The sequence below is a fragment of the Cavia porcellus genome, unplaced genomic scaffold (genome assembly GCF_034190915.1).
Source record: "Cavia porcellus strain 051 isolate PalLab524CR breed Dunkin Hartley unplaced genomic scaffold, mCavPor4.1 scaffold_10, whole genome shotgun sequence".
NCBI lineage: Eukaryota > Metazoa > Chordata > Mammalia > Rodentia > Caviidae > Cavia > Cavia porcellus.
Genome location: NW_026947493.1, coordinates 72,705,493 through 72,720,870, shown reverse-complemented (window position 1 = coordinate 72,720,870; position 15,378 = coordinate 72,705,493). Strand labels below are relative to the sequence as shown.

The window sequence follows — 15,378 nt, the reverse complement described above, 5'->3', positions numbered from 1 at the left end:
ATTGTGAGGTTTGAGCTAAAAGTGCCTGAGAATTTAGAAAAGCTTACCTAGTCCTCTTTTAACTCCTAGGTATGGTGTAGAAGGGGAGAAAAAGAGTGAGATACTCTTTTAAATTAGAATATTGGATTTTAAGACGTATACAGGAAGAAAGCTTTAGAATATTGGGTCTAATGGATTAGCTGAAGCCTAATAGGAATGTGACTGAAAAGAAGGAAGTTGAAAACATCTCTCATCTTCCTCGGGCCTTTGGATATTTCTTTCCAGGATGCAGGGATAGAGAAATGCAGTGGAAAGAAATTTAGGGTACATGTTGATGTAATGCAGTTTTTGAGGACAAAAGGAGGGAGTACTTTGCTATTCATTATGCAAATCATTCTTTTTCCCACCTTCATGGACTTCCTTCATAAGAAAATATAGTTTTGTAAACCCCATGGAATCAGATAAATGGGCTTTTGGTTCTAAAATTTCAAAGATATTTTTCATCTTAGCAAACTGTATTTTCACAAGACACTCTGTGGAACCGATGTTATTGTGCATTTTTTTGCATTATGAATTTTTTATTGATTCCATTATGCTTATTACTAGTATATTTGCATGTTATATTCCTTGTGTAGAGTTCGTACATGTACATATCTTCATTCATTTTTCAACCCTTTTTCCTCTATTTAACTTTTCTATTTTAAAACAAAAAATAAAAACAATTTCAAAACAAAATAATAGATTAACAATGATTAATATATTGCATATTGTTATTTTCAAAGTAGTTGCTCAGATTACAAGATATAGGCATGAAAATGGTCAATGAAAGCACAAACAGTTCTTTGGATGAACTAATAAATGTTTTCTCCTCTTTCTTTTCTTTTTCCCCATCCCAGTTGATCTTTTTTTGAACAGTTTCTTCCCTTTCACTTTTACAATACCTGTTATTTACTCTTTCAGCTTCTTACATGAGGGAGGCAAGTTTGATTTCTTTCACTTATGAATGTACTCTTATGTTGCATCCATTATCTATAAAAGCCTCAGGTTTATCCTTCTTTCTAGCAACATAGTACTCCATTATATAAGAATACAACCTTTTTTCTCTGCTCTGCAATTCATTGGGCATTAGAATTGTTTCTAAGATTTAGCTGTTACAAATTGTGTTGCTATAATCATGGGTGCAATTATATCACTGTGATATGATATGCTCAATTCTTCTGGGAAAATATCCTGAAGGGGACTAGCTGGATTGAATGGGACCTCCAATCTGAGGTTTTTGAGGAATCTTCTCATTGATTTCCACAGTGATTGTACTAGCCAACACTCCCACCAACAGTGGGAAAGGGTTGCTTTTTGTCCACAGCCCTGCTAACATTTGTTATTGATGCTTTTCTTTTCTTTTTTTTTACATAAATATGTTTATTGAGACACTGTTAATAAGAGAAAAGAGCCGGAAATAGCCTACATATCCAAAAACAGAGGAACTGCTAAATAAACATGACTTACGTTACCCTGGGAGAAAATTACACAGTTATCAATAAAGTAAAATAAGTAAAGGCCTCAGGGTCAGAGGTGCTGGATTGTCTTCTCAAGCACGTTGCTTGATCTGTGAAAGTTCTACAAAACAGAAATACTCCCTTTTTCACATGGAGTATGATGATAGCTGTTCTATCTGGAGTAAGATGGAATCTCATTGTTGTTTTAATTTGCATTTCTTGAGTAACCAATGATGTTGAACATTTTTTCATGTATTTATTTTGCCATTTGTATTGCTTTGTCTGAGAAATGTATATTCAGATGTCCATTTTTTAAGACAATGAGATCCTAGTTGTTGATTTCTTGAAGTACTTCCCATGCAGTTTGGTTTTTGTTCATGAACTCTCTGCCTATTCCTATGTCTTCGAGATTTCTACCTACCTTGTCTTCCAGTAGATTTAGTGTTTCTGTTTTAATATTTAGATCTTCAATCTGCACTGTGCACTAAACTAAAGTCAAAGGGTCATCAGCATGTGGAAAGCCAGTTTTTCCAGGACTATTTATTTTATTTTACTTTATTTTGTCTTTTTCAGACAGGGTCTCATGCAGTTCAAGCTGACCTTGGGCTCACTTTGTAACCCAGGCTGGTCTTGAAATTGCAATGATTCTTCTGCCTCACCCTCCCAAGTTCTGGGATTACAGGAGTGTGCAACCACCCCTGGCCCTCCAGCACCACTTACTAAAGAGAGCATCTTTCTTCCAGTGAACATGTTTGGCTCCTTTGTCAAAGATAAGGTGGCTGGCAAGTTTGTAGTTGTGTCTGCATCTTCTAATCTGTTCAATTGATCCTCAGGTGCTTTTTTTTCTTTGCCAGTACCATGCTGATTTTATCATAGTAGTTTTGTTGTACAGTTTTAATCTTTCTATTTATCTTTTGATGCATTTTTCTTTCATCTTATTTTTCTCTTTTGACAATGTCTTTTTATTAGTATTTTCTTAGTCTTTGTTAGGTCATCAGTCTGTTCAGATTAAATGTGTAATCATTTAAACATTCATTTAACAAAAATGTTAGGAAGCCTGGCATGGTGGTGCATTCTTGTGGGAGTTGAGGGGAGAAGAATTGCAAGGCTGAACCTAGTCTGGGAAATTTAGTGACTTAATAAGACCCTGTCTAAAAATTTTAAAACTTTTTAAAAGGTCCAGAGATGTAATTCAGTGTAATTTTTAAAAGGTCCAGAGATGTAATTCAGTTCAATGCCTAGCACCACCAAAAAAAAAAAAAAAAAAAAAAAAAAATTTACAAGCACCTACTATCTAAAGGCATTGGAGCCCAGCATGGTGTTGCTCACCTGTAATCCCAGCACTTGGTAAGGGGCTGAGGCAGGAGGATCACTGTGGGCTTAAGCCTGGCCTGGGCTACATAGTGAATTCAAGGCCAGCCTGCGTTACAAAGGGAGACTCTGTCTCAAAAAACAAACAAAAAAATAAAGCCATTGGGGATTTTCAGCATGAATAAGAAACAGCCCCTCTTTTCCAGAAGTTTACCATTCAGTGAGACATATACACACTGACAGCTCTAGGTATTAAATATTTGAGACAATTATAGAATGAAATAAAGGTTTTTATAGGAGAAAAGCAGACTATCACTATTCCAGATTTTTTGAGAAGAGAAAGAGTTAGGGGAATAAGGGAGAATAAACCTGTCTGCGCTGAATAATCAACATGTGCCAAGGTGCAGAACTTTAAAAAATTGCTATTACTGAACATGTTAGTATGAAATGAGGCTGGGGATGGTTAGGAGCTAAACTGCATTCAGCACAAGCCATTTAGGAAGGCTTCAGACAAACAGATCCTTTGTACTAATTTAGGTGTGGTTAAAAAGACTGGTTCATGAGATGGTGTGACCAAGGAAGTTAGAAAAAAAAGAAGCTCGGTGTTTTTTGTACAGAAGAGTAAATTGAAAGGCTCACCAGTCTGACTTGCAGTGGATGGGATTCAGGGTAGAGGTCGGTAGATGATCAGAGAACCAGCAGTTTATTCTAGAGCAAGGAGGCAAAGAAGACTGTCCATAAGGTGCAGAGAAACCTGATCTTGTTTCTGCATTCATAAGTACCTCCTCGAACATTTTGGTATGAAATACTTTGAAGCATGTAAGAAAGTTAAAAGAATTATACAGTAAACCTGATATATCTATCAAGGATTCAATTATTTTCTTGCTGCTGTTGTTTTTTTTATGTCTTCTGTCTATACTGCCAGCCATCTATCAATCTATTTATTTTTTCCTGCATTTTAAAAACGTTGTAAGGCAACCCACTTGAGACCCCTTCTCTTGTAGAACCTTTCTTTCCCCCAATAAATATTTTCAGCTCTTGAAATAACTTATAGCCTTTGATACAACAATTCATTCCAACACTTTGGTGTATCATGAACTAGTGTCCAGTGTCAGTTTATGATTCTTTTGTTAATGTAAAATTTATACACTGTGAAATGCAAATATTTTGAGAATATCATTTGCTGAATTTTAAGAAATGTATGCACCTCTGTAATCCAAACTCTCATCAACTATCGAGCATTTCTGTAATTCCATAAAGTTCCTCAAACTTTTTCCCAGTTTATTCTTGTCTTCTCCAGACATAACAACCATTCTGTTTTTCTTCTTGCTCTTGCATTTCACACTGTGCCTTGAATTGCTGCTCATATTATACTTCTAAATATAGAATTTGAAATTATTTAAAATACATTTCAAATATCATTTCCACTCTTGAGTCTCTTCTGATTCTACTAGATAACATGCTTTTCTCCTTTGGAGAACACAGTTCCTATTATAATTCTCTTATGGCATGTCTCAGACTATGGTGTTTGTATTTATCTTATTTTCTCTGTCTTGTTTATAAAATCTTTGTATATCCAGAATCTTTTAGAGTGTGAAAAATTGTAATTCATCTGATTTAAGGATGCAGCAAAATAAGCAAAAATTTTTTAACCTACCATAATTAGCAAGCATGCATAAACTATTTTGTCTAACTCCCTTTTAGTAAGAAATTTCAGAAGTTTGGACTAAAAATGGAAAAGTTGACTTCACTTTCACAGATGGCACACCTGTAACATATGAAAAGAAATGTTTCAAGAATATATTCAGTTCTGCGAAGTGTTTCTACCTTCCATTGCATCATTCAACAGAGAACCTGCACCGCAAATTTTGCAGTCAGGTTGATGAAATGATGTAATGGAGGAATTGATTGTAACTCAATTTTCTTCTTGATTGTACCTTTTACCATCACCAGTTTATTAGTTATTTGGAAGATATTAAGCCCAAGTATGGAGACTTATTTATTTTTAAAAGTCTGAGTAATTGCATTGGGGAAACTTATTGAGGCTAACTGAGCTACTTCTTGAGATCAAGGGCTTTCATTTTGTTGTTGTAGTTATTCTAAGGTTTTGGGAGTAAAGGTTTATGATATCTTCATTCATATTCAAGACTGTCTGCCTACTAAAGTGATACAATACTTGAGCTGATTGAATTAGTCACTGCAGTGGGAAATACACTTATTTATTTCATAAGTGCAGGCTTACTTCACTCCCCTTGAAGTGTCATAACACCATTGAGCAGGGGTGTTTGCAGTCTACACCTAACTTCCACAGCAGAATTGTCCCACATGAGCAGAACTGCAAGTGTTTAATATTGTTAAAAATTAAAATACAATTCAGAAAAGAAATATAGATTTTAATGTATTGAAATATTACTGTTAAGTTTCTGTGATTGTCCATAAGTGCAGACTCAAGAATGTGACTGAATATGTGGACTTATCCTGGGGCTAGGAGAGAGCTACCAGAACTCATAGGTCTGTGGCAGATGAACTCAGAAATTGAAAGTAAATTACTTTGTGGCAGTTTGGCAGAACTTGCTAATAACTATTGAATTTAATAATAACTTGGGTTTGCAATTCATGTCCTTTATTTTGCTTCCTAATAATTCATTCTTACCATATTTTATAAAAGTTTATGTTTGTCTGACATGGATTTAGGAAAAATAAGACCAAAAAAAAAAAAAAAAAACCAAAACGAGTGCTTCATTATGTATAGTTCGTTGAGGCAGAGTTTCTTAGACGTGTGAGGCATCTGGAAATGAATATATGAATCTGAAGATGGTCTAGAAATTTCTGGCAGTGTGGCTGGTCAAATTCCAGGCAATATTTAGGTCCATCATGATGTACACATTCTATATTATGACTAAAATTTTTTTTAAACGTACATTTTACAAAAACTAACTAGGGATGTACTTCTGTTATTAATCTAAAATACATACACTTCCCATCTATGATTTTTTTTTTTTTTTTTTTTTTTTGTCATGTGGCCTAGTAGCGGCTCTTGTTGTAACACAATGTTTACTACCTTGGAGATACTAAAAGCATTTAGTATAAGATTTATTCTCTCATAATAGTTAATGGATACTAAGTACTTTGTTAAATACAGTCCAAAAACTTAAAGTTACCTTGAAAAATAAAATTCAAAATAATGTTAGCATTTTAGGTTCCCCTCAAATCGTATCTGCCTTTATATCAAGCTTTGTTAGACCTTGGCCAATCAGAACTTTATTTGAATGTATACTACTAAGATACTAGTAAGAAGGTAGATCTATTAAATTCTTGGTTTCTTATTATTTTAATCAGTTGAGACTTCTAGTAAATTCCTTCATATAATCCTATGAGGATTGTTTGTAACTCTCTTCTGATACTTCAGTTACTTTTCATAGTAAGTTACTGTGAAATTCTGTTTTCCAAGGTAGGTGTAAATATACTGTGCTATCTTCCATATAACACAATATTGTAATAATTTTTTTAAAAATTTGGCCAGTATTGTATAAAAAGAAAATCACCAGCCATATGAAAATAATAGCATTGTGTCATTTTGGTCAACTTTCATGTTAGATTTGCAAAACTGAAATCTACTTATGATTAACAAAATAAACACATGTACTATACAAGAGTGTGTCACGAAATGGTTTTGACACAATGGAAACAATTACTAATAAAATAAGGTGTTTTATGATTTGGAAGAGAGCTTTGTTCTTGGCAGTTGCTTTTCAATTTTGCCATTTTTAAAAGTGGCTACATTGGTGGATGAGAGAGTTGTGGAAAAAATGTACGCGATTGCTATGCTTAGAAGACATATATCATCAAAGTTCATCTTACAAAAACACAGCAAGACTAATTTACAAAAATATCTCGTTCAGAAGTAGAGCAGTAAAGCATTTACTTTACTTAGTATATCCTGTTCATTGGCCAATTTAAGAAATTTGTATTCTCAATTCCTTTTAACCCCAAACATTGCTCATTGCTTTTGTCCATGAGAAATTTACTGTGTGGTGGCAAATTGGTTTATTTTGTTCTTGTTGGAGCTTCTTGAAATGTTGGACTACTTTATTCACATGTTCTGTTTTTCAGCAAAGTGCAGTAGCAAGATCTCTTTCAAGTGTGTCCATTCTGTTTTCATATTCTTTCCTTCCAGAGTCAGTAACATTGTGTTATTTTTATAGTGAGGATGCAGTATGGACTGATTAAAAAAGATTTGAAGATCTGTATTATAATACATTAATAAGAAAATTAAAGAATGATATAGGCATTTTTAAAAAGTTCATAATCATAATGTTGTGCTTTTATGTTTTTACAGGAAGATTCTTTGGCAACAGACATTTTCCTTGTGGACTATTTTAATGAATTCCTAAGCCTTCCAGTGAGTATATTATTATGTTCTGTTGAATATATCATCAAAGGAAAATATTTTAATCACTGAATTATTTTGTGTGACCAATTTATCCAGAGTAATATTTTCTTAAAAGAGTAATTGAGGCATTTTGGTAGTTCATATCTTTTTTATAGTGTTAATCATTTGGGTTTGAAGCAGATTTAAAAGTTATTCTTACTGAAGAAAGCTGGAGCTTTCCTGGACATCAGAAAACATTCCTTATAGAACCTGACACAGTTGTATTTGGCACCATGTTAAGCCTTGAACAGAAATGATAAAGACAGAATAATAAAAACTCTAGGAAATTATTTTCATCCTCATGGACAGATATTAAAATGTTTGTTTTTTTTTAACCAGGGTCTTGCTGTATAGTTTGAGTTGACCTTGAACTTGCTATGTAGCCCAGACTGGCCTTGAACTCATGCCAGTCAACCTGCCTTGCCTACCAACTGCTGAGAGTACGGGGGTGCATCTACCAGGCCCAGCAATTTAAAATGTAATTTGTATTTAAGGCAACTACAGTTTTGTTAGTAGTAAATGACACTCAGGACACCATTTCTGGTTCAAGAGAAGTCGATACTACTTAATAGAGTTTCTTTTTTTTTTTTTTGTCTTTTTCCTTTTTATCGAACTCACGACTGCCTGCTTGCAAGGCAGGTGCTTTTGCGCTGAGCTAAATCCCCAGCCCCGTTAATAGAGTTTCAATCTGGGACAGCACTGATTGATAGAGTTAGATGTAAAAGGTTTGGGGAGCATGAAATGAGGGTTCATAAAAGGACCATATTGTTGTATGGAAGTTAATTAGAAATGGCCATTAAAAGGAAGATAGGAAATGGTTTTCATTGTATAATGTAGAAACATGAAAATCTTCTTCAATAAATTTTTTACCAGGAAAATTAAAATATGAAGTCTCATCATTTTTAAAGGAGTGGACCATAAAATGTTAAATCCCTTAAAACCTAATAATTGGTAATGGTATTGCCTGGAAGAGTTCTTTTAGATAGATACGCACTTACGCATGTGTGTGTTGTGATTTTTTTTTTCCCCTCCAAAGGAATTTTTGTTCTCTTCTGTATTTGGCATAACTAGGTGTCTGGAACCATTGTAGGATATTGAAACACCAAGCCACATTCTCCCTTTTCAGAAGCAGACCTGAATGACACTACAGGACATATACCAAGTACTTGTTTGGTCTGATTCCTTTATCAACACTGTGTATTATAAGAAATCTAGAAGCACCACAAAATTGCTCTTCTAGATTTGTATAATCTTTCCTCTGACCTCTGTAATTTCTATTTTTCCTAATTCATTTAAAAAGTTTCTGTTAGTATATGTTTGCATTACATAATGATTACCTTCCTCATGAAGAGTTGATACATGTGCATAACACATCTTAATTGTTGTTACTTCCCCTTCCCCTTTCCTCCCTCCCAACCTTACCATCTTACAATTTGCTAAATATCTGCAGGAGTACAATTTTTATTTTATTTTATTTATTTTTTTGGTACTGGGGATTGAACTCACGACCTCGCACTTACTAGGCAAGTGCATGAGCCACTGAGCTAAATCCTCAATAGTAGAATAATTTTATAAAAAGCAAAATTTCTATGTAACTCTGACTTGCTTCTCAACATTTAATTGTCAAGGTCTCAAGATTTGAGATTATGTTGACTTTACTTGCACCAGAAAATAAATTTTCCTAGTTTTCTTTTTCATAAAAACCTACTTTAAATTATAAACATAATAATATAGAAAATTTACCAAAAAGAGAGAAAAATTAAACAACAAGCTTGCCATCTAGTCAAAACAGATATTACCATTTTGTATGTTGTCCTTCAGATGATGGGTGAAACAACATTCCATTGACTGTGTAATCATGTTTCTCATCCTTCCTCAGCAGACACTGTAGCTCATCCCCCTTTATGTGTCCCAGGCAGCTCGCATGAGCTGTCTTCTATCTCTCCAAATCCTTCTATCTTTACCCCCTTTTTCTCCCCAGTTCTAGCTTCTTTTGCATCTATATTTAGTACTGCACATTCAACCTATTACCCATCTTCAAATCACAAGATAAAGGAATATGTCCTATTTGCATAAGGGATTTGGGGACAGGGAGAAAAGAAATGATGGGTTCTCAAACCAGTGCCTGGCAAAATTCTAGAACATATCAATAATATTTGGTTTATGAGCACTTGGCTGAGATTTAGAAGCTAACATGGGTTTGCTAAGAATAAATGTCCCAAACTGTTCTTTCTTCTTTTGGATAGTTATGGGCTGGTATTTTAGAAAAGCATAAATTTTGTGTATTATGCTTTCAATAAAGTGTTACAAAATAATAAATTGAGTCATGTTACTTCCTACTCTGCTTGAAACCCTATTTAGTGGCTTCTCCTTACTCTTAAGAATAAAATTTGGAATTCAGTATGATCTGGCTCTTGCCACTCTTGATCTCTATTTCCTGTGCTTTATCCTCTAATTTTTTTTCAATTTAACTAGGCTTCTTCATGTTTCTCATGTGAATGTGCATTCAGGGTCCTTCAGGCTAGAGTGCTCATCCCTGGGATGTTTGTATTCCTTTCTCCTGCTTAAAAGTGTTCCCACTAACCCTGTCTAAAATGATATCCCCAATGCATGCTCCATTTATATTGCTTTATTTTTCACTGAAGATCTTATCATATCTGTGAAATTAGTTTTGAAATATTTGAATTGATTCACTAAATATAGCCAGTAGAAGTTGATTCTGTTTTGTCTTTTTGAGACAAGGTCTTGTTATATATAGTTCAGACTGCTCTTGAACTCATTTTGTAGTCCAGGCTGGCCTCTGACTCACATCAACCCTGCCTCAGCCTCCTAAGTGCTAGGATTACAGATGTGTGCCACTATGCCCAGCTCTTATTAATAGTCTACAGATTGAACTTTGCATTTGTTGTACGGAATTTAACACCCTTTACAGTTTGACCTTAAGCTTTTTTGCTTTATCTCCAGCTTCATATTTTTGTGCCACTGCATGCATTTTCTACCTCTCCTAAGCCACCAACCTAATGTGCCCACACATATTCTTCTCGTGCTCAGCACTCACTCTGTAGTGCTTAGTGACAGAGCGAGACAGCACTGTGTCTGATTCTGGCCCCTCTACTCATTACTTGTGTGATTTTGCACACATAACTCAATTTCTTGTTTCTCTGTGAAAAGAAAATAATGATCTTACAAGATTGCTATGAAATGAGGTAATGTATAGTAAGACTTGGTGCTTCTCTTTCCCTTTCCTTCACTAGCTAAACCATCACTTCCTTTCCCAAAACATAATAGGCAGTCGCTGTTTGGATTGGTGGGTCATTGTCAATCTAGAGGATAATCTCTTGTGGTACACAAATCTGTAACTGACTTTGCCTTTTAAAAATTATTTTTATTAGAAATGTGCATGAAAAGTTGCAAGAGAACCAATGTTTTTCCAGTTTGAGGTCATTCAGCTAGTAAATGACAGGTCCACCCAGGACCAGATGGCTCAGAAACGTTTGATTGTTCCACTACACTATGATGACCACAGAACTGGCAGCCCAGGAATAAACTGATTGTTTGGATAACGCACTCTTGTCTCATTTTTATCCTGATATGTAGTATGAAATGAACTAAAACAAACAAAGCTAATGTATTTTTAGGGTTCATTAACAGAAGTATGGTCAAGATAAAAAAATGTTAGTCTGGTGCCTAGAATGCACTCAGTAAACGTTGTTTTAAATTAAGTTGAATTTTCAGACCACATTTGGAATATTGTATTCCATTCTTGGTCCCATATGTTAAGAGTTGCTTCACCATGCCAGACCCAGGGAAATGCTGTAGAATCCGTATCAGATGATGGGTGGAAAGAAAGGTGGATCTTTAACCTGGTTTGGGACTAGGTGGTAGGATGGAATGGAGGAATCTTTTCAAATATTTGAAGATCTGATTGAGGAAGAGGGATTAGCATGTTCTGTGAAATTAGAGGGCAGAACCAAGGCCACATTTATTAGGGTCTGTGTCAAGTTTTTTGTTTGTTTGTTCATTTAGTTTGTTTTAACAATAAGTTCTATTGATTTGTGAAACAGAAAATTCCATATGATTAAAAGTATTCAGGAGAAGGTTACGAAATCATTTTGTAGGAATGTTGTATCAGGGAAATATCTAGGAAGAGAAGGAAAGAGAAGGGAAGGGAGTGAGGAAAAAGAAAGTTAGGAGATCATCTATGAACACTGTATTGGGAAAATTACTTACCTACCCACCCACCTACCTGGGGTGGTGGAATATTGAATTTACCCAACCAAAGAAATTTTGATTAACTTTATTTTATCTCAAATTATACTGTAAATTTCTTGGGGGCAAAGAAGGCCTCTTCTTGCTGTATCCCTCAAAATTTCTTGAAGATGATTCTGTTTTTATTTCTACATCTTCCATGTAAGATCCTTAAAAACAGCCAGATGGTGGTGGTGGGAGGCTTAGCACTGAGAGAGGCTGAGGCAGAAAGATCACAAGTTCAAACCCAGCCTGGACAACCTAGTGACTTAGCGAGACCCTGCTTCAAAAAGGGCTGCGGATGATGTGTCTTAATGCAGGGAGGCACTGTGCTCAGTCCTCGGTACTGAAAACAACTACCACAGCAACAAATAATAATGGTAATAGTCTTTCTAATCCTGTCTCCTACCTCCCCTCCTTACCCAACCCCTGCTTTGCACTAAACTGACCACAATCCAATCCCAAGAGTATAGATATTGCTTAAAGGGCCATCTTTAGGTCATCTATATTTTTGAGATTTCTGAGAGTTTTCCCACATTTTTAGTGACATGCTCAAGGTCCCATAAGTGGATTGTGGTAAAAATGGGCCTACAAGTCAGGCTTTCTGGCACCTAGAGTGTTTTTTTCCATTACAGCATCACACGCTTGGGACACGTTGTAAGATCCAGAAACTGATGGCTGGTAGCCTGCCTCTATGTTATTTTTTGATGAGGGGAATCCAGGACAGTTGCCACTGTTATAAATGATTATGGCACTTTCCAAATCCTAGCTTTCATAACTTCATTTTGTTTGTTCTTGTGCCAAATTCACATTCAGATACTGTTTTCATTTGGTGTCTGGGAGGTTTTTGTTGCTGTCAACTCTTTATAGACAAATGTTTGCTTATTAAGTTTTCTTCTGTGCTATAGTGTGAAAACATTTTTTTCCTTTTGGTTTTGTTTTGTGTGTTTTATGCTCAGTGACTGTTGTGGGATTGAGTCGATGGGCCCACATAGATTTAGGTTGGTCCTCTGTGGGTGGTTTCAAATGTTTGTGACATTTATGGTTTGCAGAAGCTGAAGGGGTGGCCTGTTCTATACACTCCTTGCAAGGATAGGTATGTCATGTGTTTGCCAGACCATGCTTAGCTATGTGCTTTTGGAATTTGACCATAACTTCTTTTTTTGGACTGATTCTCCACACTTTTAAAAAAAATCTGTAAACTATTATAATTTCTTGCAGCTTTATGAAGGAGTTATATGCTAGATGGATTTTTGGGTAAGGGGGAAATAGAAAGAGAATATAGATATGAGGAAAGAGTGGGATGAAGAGGCATAGAGGTTTGGGTCTACTATTGCAAAGATTACATACCCAGCGGTAGATTTTTCGTTGGAGCTCTAGGCAACTGCTTAGGCCAGTGTTTACACCTATAGGTGTTTGGTTAAACCTTGTAACTGCCACATAAACACATTAGCAAATGTAACTGATTTTATTAATCAAGGATGTTTTCTGTATATTTTTGTTACAAATTATTCCTTCTTACTGGTAAATGTCTAGTAAACAGTTTATAGTTAAACATTTAAAGTGACAATAAAAATTAGATTAAAAGTTGTTATTGGTAACTGACTTGTTATATCCAAGTAGTCAGATGTTTTTCTGTTCACTAACTAGGATGAATGTTTAAAATATAGTGTTGGAGCTCAATTAGTGGAGACAGAGTTGGAGCAGAGATGAACATGTATTAAATTAACCTAGTCATTAGTTTTTAATTTAAATACTGTTCAGCTAAATAATTTGGCACCTAGTAAGTTTCAGTGGTGCTGGGCTGGCAGTTTAAGCACATCACTAATTATTCACAGGTTTTTTTTTTCCTCTTTTCAAAGAAATGTGGAACCAGCAATTTATTGTGGTAAAAAATATTTTCATGCACTTGCTTTTTCTGTGAAAATATTTTTCGCACATGGATGACTAGTACTACAAAGTTAGCTTTCACCACCTTCAGGTCAATTCATTTGAGAACATTTGGAAAATGATACCCTTGAAATAAGAAAATTAAGTAAAAAAAAAAAAGAACAGTCTTAGAATTTGGTCTGGGCCTCATATTGAAGATTTTTTCTGTCATATGATTAAAAGCTGAGTGTTGTCTAACTCGGCCATCTCAGCTTCTGGGGGAAAGTACTTCTTCTTATATTATTGATTTCTATTTGCCCTATCCTGTATGTCATTTGTATACATAGTAAACTGGTAGGTGTTTTATAGATATGGAAATGGTAAACACAAGAGACATTATGTGTGAGAGAGATTCTTTTGAAACAGGCAGGAAGAAGCTGGGTGATAATAAAAGAAGGTTTTTTTCTCCTGTGTACAGAACCTAGATGGGTGCATGAGTCTGCATGAATGGATGGGCCGACCCTGGCTTTGGGGTTTGTCTTAACCTGGATTCTGCCTGGTTTTTTTTAGCTAAAAATTCTTCAGTGGAGCCTCTCTTTCAAAAGCAGTGATTCTTATTAAACATGAGTGTACTTTAGCATTACCTGAAGCCTTGCTAAAATGAAGGGTCCTGAGTCCAGTCCTCAGTTTCTCATTCTAGAGAGGGGCCCAAAACTCTGCATATCTCATAGGTTCCTAGTAGTTGATGCTGATGCTGCTGGTCAGGGACAACACTCTAGAACCCCTGACTCAAGAGAATGCATTGAGAGATACAGGATGTAATAGCAGGGCCTTGATGAACTGGTCCTGTGCCTTTCTCTGCAGGCTTATATCCTGTTCTTTCCCCCTCTTTTATTAAATCAGCAATGCCACGCTGTCTGCAGTTCACTCAAGGTGCCTTATTATTCGTGCTTATGTGGCTTGATGTGTTGGCTCTTGGTTTTGTAGGGTTTCCTTCTTTCCTCTGTCTGCTTGATGTCTGTTCATTTGTCAAGACACAACTGCAGCATCCCATTTTCTTTACACTTCTTCTTTAATTTCCTGAAGATAGTTGAGTGAACACTTATGTGCCATCAGAGTACTTTCTAAATAATTCTAATGAGCTTATGTGTTGAAGTAATGTTGCTGTAATCATGCATTATTTGCGGGTGGAACTATTCACGCTCTTAGAATGAGCCAGCGTGGTGTAAAGTGTGAGGTTTTGATTTATTGTCTGTTGTATGTAGCAATCTATGACTGTGTACCCAGTGAGGGTGTGAGATGGAAGATGAGGATCCTGCTGGTCCCTTATTGGGTCTCATCCTTCCTGCCTCTTGATAGCATTGTCGCATCTCCTCGTACAGTGTCTCAGGACATAAGCATTAAACATACAGTGCATATTTTGGGTCAATATGAACTAAAGAGGAATGACCCATTTCCATGTTGGAAGAAAACCAGTTGTGACCAACTTCAGAATAGTGTTCAGGAGAATGTTGCCTTTGTGAGTGCTTTCAAGGATTTCAGAGATATTTTCTTGTTCAGTTAAGTGTACACTGAGGCAGGATCCAAATTTCATTTCTTTCAGTTAGGGCTTTGTTGAGGATGCTGTTTATTGGGTCCCCCAATTTAGCGACATATCATCACTCATATTTCATTCAAAATGACTTAATAAATACTCAGTGAATATATGGGTGATATAATAAAGGGAGATTGAAGTTGGGTGATCTTATTACATAAGAGAGGATACAGACTCTTTCCCAGAGAGAAACAGTTTTGGACTGATAAGAGTATAAAACAGGGAAGGCACATTGGGATGATCTAGTAAAAGTCCATTTTTACTCAGAAGGGTACAGTTAGTTGTTAAATTTCTTCCATTTAACCAGTCTGCTAAGCCTTCTCTGAATAGTTTCTGATTTAGCAAAATCTCTTTTAAAGTATGATAACCAGACCAGATGTAATATTCTAATATCATTCCCCTTGTCCCTATGGACATTATTCCACTAGCCTCTTTGGCACTTGAATTTA

The 15,378-nt window shown here is 35.6% G+C and overlaps 1 protein-coding gene across 5 annotated transcripts in view; it reads left to right on the top strand.

Moving 5' to 3' along the window:
* Rgs22 (regulator of G protein signaling 22) overlaps positions 1-15,378 on the top strand; it is a 107,292-nt gene that overhangs the window by 5,725 nt on the left and 86,189 nt on the right. For all 5 annotated transcript variants that reach the window (XR_010050306.1, XM_063257846.1, XM_063257845.1 and 2 more), the window contains one exon: positions 7,126-7,188. Coding sequence is in view for 3 of the 5 variants with exons in the window: in XM_063257846.1 (XP_063113916.1) it covers positions 7,126-7,188 (63 nt within the window). In the remaining 2 variants the exon portion in view is untranslated. The remainder of the gene's footprint in view (positions 1-7,125; positions 7,189-15,378) is intronic.